At 42.6% G+C, this 10,088-nt stretch overlaps 1 protein-coding gene across 1 annotated transcript in view; it reads left to right on the top strand.

Annotated features, from left to right (window-relative positions):
* The window catches only part of SETX (senataxin), a 77,093-nt gene that overhangs the window by 37,061 nt on the left and 29,944 nt on the right, over positions 1 to 10,088 (top strand). The window contains exons 10-13 of the mRNA XM_021709232.1: positions 797 to 973; positions 3,876 to 4,108; positions 5,171 to 5,338; positions 5,852 to 6,008. Coding sequence (XP_021564907.1) covers positions 797 to 973; positions 3,876 to 4,108; positions 5,171 to 5,338; positions 5,852 to 6,008 — 735 coding nt within the window. The remainder of the gene's footprint in view (positions 1 to 796; positions 974 to 3,875; positions 4,109 to 5,170; positions 5,339 to 5,851; positions 6,009 to 10,088) is intronic.

The following is a 10,088-nucleotide window of genomic DNA, read 5'->3' as shown; positions in this document are numbered from 1 at the left end:
ATTTATTGTAGAGATGAGGTCTCGCTGCCCAGGCGGGTCTCGAACCCGCAGCCTCAGGCAGTCTACTCACCTCAGCCTCCCAAAGGCACGGGATTATAGGCTGAGCCACCGAGCCCAGCTATTTTTAAACTTTTGATTCATATTGTCTATGCCTCCCAAAAGGAATACTGTTTTCACTTCTGACATCAGGACTATACACATGTGCCACCATGCCTGGCTAACTTACTTATTTTTTGTAGAAATGGGTTCTTGCTGTGCTGCTGAGGCTGGTCTTGAACTCCTGGCCTCAAGCAATACTCCCACTTTGTTCTCCCAAAATGCCGGGATTACAGCTGTGAACTACTCCACCTGGCAGATGACTTTTTTTTGTTTTTTTTTTTGCGTTGGAATCTCACTCTTTCACCCAAGCTGAAGTGTTCACGACCCCTGCAGCCTCGACCTGCTGGGCTCCAGCGATCCTTTTGCCTCAGCCTTCCAAGTAGCTGGAATTATAGGTATGCACCACCATGCATGGCTAATTTGTTTTGATTTATTGTAAAGATGAGGTCTCACCAAGTTGCCCAGGCTGGTCTTGAACCCCTGGACTCAGGCAGTCCTCTCACCTCGGCCCCCCAAAAGTGCTGGGATTATAGGCTTGAGCCACTGCACCCGGCCCTACTTTTTTAATGGATATACAAAGTCTGCTAGTGCTGTATATTTTTGAATTTATTACAAGAATTTGATTTGTTTTAAGTTAATTTTACTTAAAATAATTCTTTTGAAGTTATATAAATTCTGATTACTCCTTGTTTCGTAGTTTATCTGGAGGAATGTGAACTGGCTAAACAACTTCATCCAAAGGAAAATGATTTGGTGTTTTTGGTTCCTGAGAGATTAAATGGAGAGAATAAAAAAAATACAGAGAGAAAACTCATGGAAGATCTCCATGAATATTATTGTGGCTATATTCATAAGTTTCGCCGCACTTCAGCCAGTAAGTAAATAATGAGGCATTGACAAGGAATCTTATCAGATGCAAGCTCATCTAAGTTCCTCTAAAGTGTGCTTTACCAGCCATGTATTTGGTATGCATTTACCAAACATGTTTTTGCTTTGTTGAATACTTGCTGTTTAGTCTCTTTCCTGGTTTTTCTAGTCTTACCTAGAAAACATCCTGTTTTTATTGCTATAGCCTTACGATTTAAAAGCTTTGTTTTGTCATGCCCTCTTTTGGTACATTCTTTCATCTGACATTGTATTTGCTATAAAACAGACCATTTACAAACCATCTGTTTGTTATCTAAGTCACATTCCAACCTTGGCTAATTAGTAATGAGAAGACCAGGCATAAAACTCATTGTAAGGCAGCTTGAGGAAACTACTGTTTATATCATTCTCATCTATGTATTGTAGGAACTTCTCTTCGTAAGGTAATATGATAGAAAAATATTAGCTTGAATTTAACGAATACCAGGCAGTGTGCCTTGTCTTTCTTATGCACATTCATAATTTTTCCCAAAGCCGCTGCAAGATAGTAGGCATTATTCCTTGCTCATCAGGAAGCCATGGCTTCAGGATGTTAAGTACCTATTCAAGGCTTTCATCAATGTTAAGTGATAAATTCAGAACTGAAACTTACTTTTGTTTGACTGCAAAGTCTACTTTCTTTATTTTATGCCACTCTGCCTTTTGACGTTTGCGACTTTCTTAGTCTTAGTTATGTGAAGGGAAGAGCATGATTTCATTATTCCTTCTCCTTTTTGCATCATATCTTAAGTACAATGAAGCTCCTTAGACTTCAGCATCATACTGCATTACAATAGGTGTGCCATGTCTATTAATGTGATCAGAACTTAATTCTGTAGAATATACTTAGAAGAGTTGGAACAGGAGTATATGGTTTAATCTGTGCTTTTGGCTCCTGAGAATATTACATTTGCCAGATTTAAAGTTCTAAGGCAATCTCCTTCCCTGAACTCCTCATGGATCAAAACTGTCTGACGTCTCCCATTTGGAGATCCTTGAGAATGTCAGCCTCACTAGGCCGAAAGGAACCCTTGATTTTCTACCTGACCTCTGCTCTTCCTTCACCTTTCCCGTTTGTGAGCAGGGTCTCTGTTCTTTTAGTTGCTCAGACCAAAAACCTTGGAGCCATCTGTGATCCTTACCTTCTCTTACACCCTACATCTAGTACGTCAGCAGATCCTAGTGAATCTTTGCAGTGTATCCAAAATCCCAGCCACCTCTACTGCTATACCTGGATTCAGGCACCCATTCATGTTGACCTAGATTATCACAGTACCTTTGTAAGTGATCTTTCTTCTGTACTTTTCCCATTGCGGCTTATTTTTTTTGTTCTGCAGCAAGAGTGGTTCTTTTGGTTCGGTGGCTCAGCCTGTAATCCCAGGACTTTGGGAGGCCGAGGTGAGTGGATTGCCTGAGCCCGCGGGTTCAAGACCCGCCTGGGCAACTTGGTGAGACCTCATCTCTACAATAAATAAAATTTTAAAAATTAGCCGGGCATGGTAGCACGCGCCTGTAGTTCCAGCTACTTGGAAGACTGAGGCGAAAGGATCACCAGAGCCCAGCAGGTTGAGGCTGCGGTGACCAGGAGCAGCCACAGCACTCTAGTCTGGGCGACAGAGTGAGACTCCAACTCAAAAAAAAAAAAGAAAAAGAGTGGTTCTTTTAATCTGTTGCTTCCCTACACAAAACTGCCCTGTAGCTTTCTGCCTGACTCTGAGTGGTCTTCTGTCCTCACCACGATCCATAAGGTTCCGTTTGACTCTGCTGACTCGCCTAGTACTCTCTCCCTGCTCTTCCATTCAACCATGTTAGCCTTCTCCCAATTTCTGAAACACTTCTGACATATCTCTGCCTCATGCTTTTGCAGGTGCTGATTCTCTGCCTGTAGCACTCATTCTTCCTGCTGAGGGCATAGCTTACTCCCTTATTTCAGGTCTTTGCCCACACATCTCATCATGAGATCCTTCCCTGAGCCACCTCCTGCGTCCATCCCCATCACTTCCTCCCCTTCTTTGCTCTCCTCATGGCACTTACCACACCTGACATAATACTTAGTTATCTGCCTCCCTCTTCAAGAAGATAAGCCTCTAGAGGACAGGACATTGCCTGGTCTAGGAAGCCTTGAGCAAATATTTATTGAGTGAATTATTTAAATAATGTACAAAAAGCGTTTTATAAAATACCTGATTCTGAATAACCTTTTTTTTTTTGAGTTGGAGTCTCACTGTCGCCCAGACTGGAGTGCAGTGGCCACTCCCAGCCACCACAGCCTTGACCTGCTGGGCTCTGGCGATCCTTCCGCCTCAGCCTTCTGAGTAGCCGGAATTACAGATGTGCACTACCACGCCCGGCTAATTTTTCTTTTGATTTATTGTAGAGATGAGGTCTCGCCTGCCCAGGCGGGTCTCTAACCCGCGGGCTCAGGCAATCCACTCACCTCAGCCTCCCCAAAGACGCGGGATTACAGGCTGAACCACCAAGCCCGGCTTGAATAACCTTTTTTTTTTTTTTTTTTTTTTTTAATGAGTTGGAGTCTCACTCTGTCACCCAGACTGGAGTGCAATGGCCGCTCCGGCCACCGCAGCCTCGACCTGCTGGGCTCCGGCGATCCTTCCGCCTCAGCCTTCCAAGTAGCCGGAATTACAGGCATGCGCTACCACGCCCGGCTGATTTTTTGATTTATTGTAGAGATGAGGTCTCGCTGCCCAGGCGGGTCTCGAACCCGCGGGCTCAGGCAATTCACTCACCTCAGCCTCCCAAAGGCGCGGGACTACAGGCTGAGCCACCGAGCCCGGCTTTGAATAACCTTTTTAACTGGACAACATTATTCAGTGGTAACTGAAGTGCTTTTTTTTTCTTTTTGTTAATAGTGCGTAATGGAAAAGCTGAGTGTTTCCTTTCCATCCAGACTCAAGATAACTTGCCAGCCAATTTAAACCAACTTGTAGCATGTATTGTCATCAGTTCTCTAGTGACTACACAAAGGAAGCTTAAAGCCATGTCTCTGTTGAGTGGTCGGAACCAACTGGCTAGAGCTATTCTGAATCCAAACCCCATGGACTTCTGTACAAAAGATTTACTAACTACGGTACCTGAGAAAGTTGTAAGTGATGAGTATATGATATTAGAAAATGTCTTGTCAGGTTGTTCAAGCATCATGTTTTTAGCTACTGCATGCTCCTGTATGTCTACAACAAAGACATGTTCACTGTGAATGCATAGTTTAGTGCTTAATATTTAATCTTTATATTTAATCTTTAATATTGCAAAGTTTATAATTGGATTCATTAGCTTACCTCAGGAAAAGGCACAGTACAGTAATGAGGTGAAGGCATGCTGGAGGGGCAGCATGAAAATGTTAGATCAGCAGCCTACTTAAATGTTCATTAGGTGGTAAAATTCAGGGATTGAGTCTCAGGTTTAGTGGTGTGAAATTTGCTTCTGACTTATGGACAATTGACTGGTGGTGTTGCCAGTGCCAAGATGAGGCTGTCGACTTGTGCAAGCATAAGTTTTTCACTTTAAGAGCTGTGTATAAATTCTAGGAAATTAACACAGAGAAATGCAAAAGGAGACTAATTTTTTTGAACCACTATTATGTGCTGGGGCTTTCATGTCCATTATCTCAGTCAGTTTTCACCTTTTAAGGCATCTTAGATTTAATGAGTAAACAGAGGCCAAGGTTCAGAGGGGTTAGGAGTTTAGTAACCTTGCTTGTAAGTGAAACCGAAGCTTAGACTCAGATGTGACGCTTAGATCCATTGCTTTTTCCACTGTATCACATTATGTTAGGAAAGAAATAGTCTTGGAATGTTTTTACTGTCTAAGGGGAGTATTAACTAAAATGGAAAGAAACAAAAAGTAGAAGAAAGGTATAGATTTGTAAGTGCAGTTTAATCATCTTTGTAAGAATCAAAAACAAAAATACAGTTGTGATATTTGTGAGTATTTGAAGCCTGTAGATACTAATAAGTAAGTAATTGGCTTTTTTTCCTGTAGTGACAGTGGTTTTTACATTAAAGCTCATTTTGGTGTCTTGCCTATATAACCAAAGCTTTTGTCTGATGCACTGGAAGAAATTTGAATACATCTTTTTTTATTTTCTTCCTCTCATATGCTACTACAGAAAAAACAAACTCATTCTTATAAATATCTTTTTAAATAGACTGTCTACTTTAAAGAGTTCAACGAAGACCAGAAGAAAGCAATAGAAACTGCATATGCCATGGTGAAGCACTCACCTTCCGTTGCCAAAATCTGTCTGATTCATGGACCACCTGGAACAGGAAAGTCAAAAACGATTGTTGGCCTCCTGCACCGCTTACTGACAGAGGTAGGGATGAGTGAGGCTGAGGGATGAATTATTGGATTAACTGGCATGTCAGTGAGCATTATAGTACCTTTTCCCTTTCAGTATGTTTTTTATAGTCTATGGAACTATATCAGAGAAAGGGGTAGCAGAGGGAGGGAGGGTTATAAGAAGTAAAACAAGTAGAAAACACTGTCTTCTGTGAAACAAATCTAGAGTAGAATGGTGTCTTCGGGCTTCAGTATAGGCCATATCTCATGAGAGGAAACCATCTTGAGTGTATTCCTGGGCTACCTTTTGGGTAGACTGAGTATCAGTTAAAACAAGTCAATGGTAAAATAAGGCTCAGTGCAGTTATGCTGACATTTTATGCCAGAATAATTTTAATATCAGTGTAAGATGTCTGTGCTTTATTATTTTTTTAATGTTATTACAGTAATTTTCAGACCTACTTTAAAGAAAAACTAAACTTTGTAATGGGGCTCATCACTATGTTTTGTGTTTATGTGTTTGGTTCATGTGTGTGGCAAATTGTAGAACCAGAAGAGGGGGCATGCAGGTGAAAACTCCAATGCCAAAATCAAACAGAACCGGGTCCTCGTGTGCGCACCCTCCAACGCAGCTGTTGATGAACTTATGAAAAAAATTATCCTCGAATTCAAAGAAAAATGTAAAGACAAGAAGAATCCTATGGGTATGACACTTATGTGGGTTTTTAATTTGTTTTTGTTTTCAGTGTTTAGTGTGGGCGTCTTTGAATGACAAAGAACAAGCCAGTCCCAATAATAACTTCTCCCTGGGTTTGTGACTTGTTAATTCACTTAGCAAGTATTTCAGTGGAGCATTTACCTTGTGCCACGTACTGAGGTTTCAGCAAAGTGACATACAGCCTAGTGAAGAGGTGGACCGGCCAGTGGGCCATTCTTATATACAGTGATAAATTCTATAGTAGGGCTAATATTTGGGGTGTTTTCAGACCCCTCAGAGGGACCCTGATTTAGTCATGTGAGGATCAGGAAAGGCTTTGGAGGAAATGATGCCTGAGGAGATGAAACCTGAAGAGCAGTATGGAGGTAGCTATGGGAAGTGGGGTTGTGGGGGGGAGACCAGGATAAGAAAACCTCAGATGGTTCAGTATCACTAGATACAGCAAGTTCCACAAAGGCAGCCGTTTTGATGTGTTTACTGCTGTCCCCAGTGCCTAGGACAGCGCCTGGCTTTCAGTTGATGCTCAGTAGCAATTGAATGACTGAAAAGCTAGAGCATGAGGGGGTGGTGAAAGACGAGGCTTTCAGTAAGCACAGGTTTATTGAAAACAGTAGACCGGGCTCAGTGGCTCAGCCTGTAATCCTAGCACTTTGGGAGGCCGAGGTGAGTGGATTGCCTGAGCCTTTGGGTTCGAGATCAGCCTGGGCAACTTGGCGAGACCTCGTCTCTACAATAAATCAAAAAATAAGCCGGACATGGTAGCGTACGCCTGTAGTTCCAGCTTACTTGGAAGGCTGAGGCGGAAGGATCGCCAGAGCCCAGCAGGTCGACGCTGGGGCAGCCGTGAGCATGCCACTATACTCCAGCCTGGGCAACAGAGTGAGACTCCAACTCAAACAAAAAAAGAAAACATTAAAAACAATCTTTTATAGTTACTGAGTGTGACGTAAGTCGGTAATCCCCAAAATACTCCTGTGAACTGGGTATTAACCCTACTGTCTACATTTTATAAGTAGGTGAAACTGACACTTAGAGATGTTAAATATCCTGCCAGAGTAACTTTTCAGAAGAATTCACATAATCATGAAGAGATTATCACAGATGATTCAGCACACTTCCTTTAGTGAAGGTGTACAGTTATTTCTGTTTGCTTTACCTTAACACTTACTCTTCATACCACTCATTTTGAGTGGCATAGTTATGGCTTTGGATTGGACGGCTTCCCCAGGCTCAGAAGTCTTACCTTCCCTATCAAGTTTTATTTTCCTTAAAGATACCTGACAGTGCCTTTCATCTGTTAGGATTAGATTTAGCTGTAAGTAAAAGACTCTAAATACAGTGGCTTATATGTGATAGAAGTTTATTTCTTTTTACTCAAAAGCCTGGAGGTGAGCAGTTTTAGGACTGTTCCCAGAGTGATTGGTTTGGTGACTGCTTTTGAAAGTCTTTGGAGACCCAGGCTCCTTCAGTCTTGTGGCTCCACTGTGTATGGCCTCCATTCCTTAGCGTGCCTCATGGTTGGGGACAGAGTTACAGCTCCAGCAAGTGTGGAGTAAAGATGAAAAGGGTCAGAGGGAACAGAAAAGCCATATTTTTTTTTTTTTTTGAGTCGGAGTCTCACTCTGTCGCCTAGGCTGGAGGGCAATGGCACACTCACAGCCACCACAGCCTCGACCTGCCACCTGCTGGGCTTAGGCAATCCTTCAGCCGCAGCTTTCCAAGTAGCCAGAACCACAAGCATGCGCTACCACATTCAGCTAATTTTTTAATTTATTGTAGAGAGGAGGGCTCGCCAAGTTGCCTGGGCTGGTTTTGAACCCTCGGGCTTAAGCAGTCCACTCGCCTCGCCCTTCCAAAGTGCTGGGATTATAGGCTCAGCCACTGAGCCTGGCCTGACTAGCCATATTTTAAGGGAGGTTCCTAGGTATTGCCAACAGCACTTCTACTTATTTCCTCTTGACCACACCCAGTTGCAAGAGAGGCTGGGAAGAGGTATCTTTGCTCTGAGGGTCACACACGTTTTTCCTTTTACTGCATATGCACTGCCTACTTGTAGAATTCATTTGCGCTTGAGGTTTAAAATCCATTGTCAGTCTGCAACTTTTCTACTTGCCATTGTGTTTGTGAGATTGCTGATTTTATGTCTAGCTACAGTTGCTCATTTTTTTCTTTCTTTTTTTTTTGAGTTGGAGTCTCACACTGTCACCCAGACTGGAGTGCAGTGGCTGCTCCTGGCCACTGCAGCCTCGACCTGCCGGGCTCCAGCGATCCTTCCACCTCAGCCTTCCAAGTAGCTGGAACTACGGGCGTGTACTACCACGCCCAGCTAATTTTTGATTTATTGTAGAGATGAGGTCTCGCCAAGTTGCCCAGGCGGGTCCCAAACCCGCGAGCTCAGGCAATCCACTCACCTCAGCCTCCCAAAGCACTGGGATTACAGGCTGAGCCACTAAGCCCCGCTTACAGTTGCTCATATTAATTGCTGCAGGGTGTTTCACTGTGTGCATGCACAATTTATCCTTGATAATTTTGATTTTTTTCCTTTTTTTGTTGTTATTTTAAACTGTATTCTAATAGACATTCTTATACTTTTGTGTATTTCTCCAGTACAGGTATAAAAATGTTTATTGCTGTGGGTAAGTGAGCTGTACTGTGTAATACTAAACAATGATTAAAAGGAGTACACTAAAGCACAGCATTCTTAATCATGCCTCTTGCACATATGTGCAACTTTCTGGGGCAGTGCTTTTTTGTATTGTTATTTTTGACAGGGTCTTGCTCTGTCAATCAGGTGAGACTCAACTCAAAAAAAAAAAAAAAAGTCTTTGTCTAGTTTCGGTATTGAAGTTCCATAGACTTTTAAAAATGAGTTGAGGAGAATTTTTCTGTTTATTCTTTGGAATGTTTTGTATAAAACAGATGATCTGTTCCTTGAAGGTTAATTTGTTGTTATTAGTTTGTTTTATTTTGTATTTTTTTGTCTATTTTTTGACAGAATGAATAAATTTTTATCCATTGTTTAAATATCACTTATGCTTTTAGGTCTGATCAGATTTTCTAGTTTCGCTAATTCATATTTTTCCAGAAAAATTTCTGTTTCAACTAAGGTTTTTTATTTTTTTATTTTTTTTTTAGTTTATTTTTATTTTTTTTTGAGTTAGAGTCTCACTCTGTCTCCCAGACTGGAGTGCAGTGGCACACTCCTGGCCACCGCAGCCTCAACCTACTGGGCTCCAGCAGTCCTTCCGCCTCAGCGTTCCAAGTAGCTGGAACTACAGGTGTGCACTATCACACCCGGCTTATTTTTTGATTGATTGTAGAGATGAGGTCTCACCAAGTTGCCCAGGCGGGTCTCGAACCCGCGGGCTCAGGCACCTTGGCCTCCCAAACATGGGATTACAGGCTGAGCCACCGAGCCCGGCCCAACTAAGGTTTTTTAATATATTGGTATAAAATTTCTCATAGTATTCTATTTAAAATCTCAACTGCATCTGGTCGGGACCCCTTCATCATCTGCTGTATTGTGTTGATTCTCTAAATCCACATGTGGAGCAGGCCTGGGGTTAGAAAGCACAAGGAGAGAATCTGTCCCCAGCTGAGCCCAGGCCTAGATTGATACACTTGTTTCCATCCCCCTCTTCCATTCCCCTTGACTTTCTGGTGGACATTATTACAGTCTAAGCCCCTTTTACAGAAATTTCTGTATTCTTATTGGAATGGTAGTGTTACCAATATAGACATTTGCCAAACTCCTAGATTTAAAGGTTTTGTAATCTCTTCATTTTAGTGACTGTAAAGTAGACTCTTTTTTTAGATTGAAAAATATAGTTTATAGCTGGGCTCGGTGGCTCAGCCTGTAATCCCGCGCCTTTGGGAGGCTGAGGTGAGTGGATTGCCTGAGCCCGCGGGTTCGAGACCCGCCTGGGCAGCGAGACCTCATCTCTACAATAAATCAAAAAGTCAGCCAGGCGTGGTAGCACGCGCCTATAATTCCGGCTACTTGGAAGGCTGAGGCAAAAGGATCGCCCAGCAGGTCGAAGCTGCGGTGGCCAGGAGCGGCCACTGC

Source organism: Carlito syrichta, unplaced genomic scaffold (assembly GCF_000164805.1).
Source record: "Carlito syrichta isolate Samal-C Ts95f unplaced genomic scaffold, Tarsius_syrichta-2.0.1 Scaffold169335, whole genome shotgun sequence".
NCBI classification, from domain to species: Eukaryota; Metazoa; Chordata; class Mammalia; order Primates; family Tarsiidae; genus Carlito; species Carlito syrichta.
Note: the sequence above shows the minus strand (reverse complement) of the source record. Positions and strands in the feature narration are given on the sequence as shown.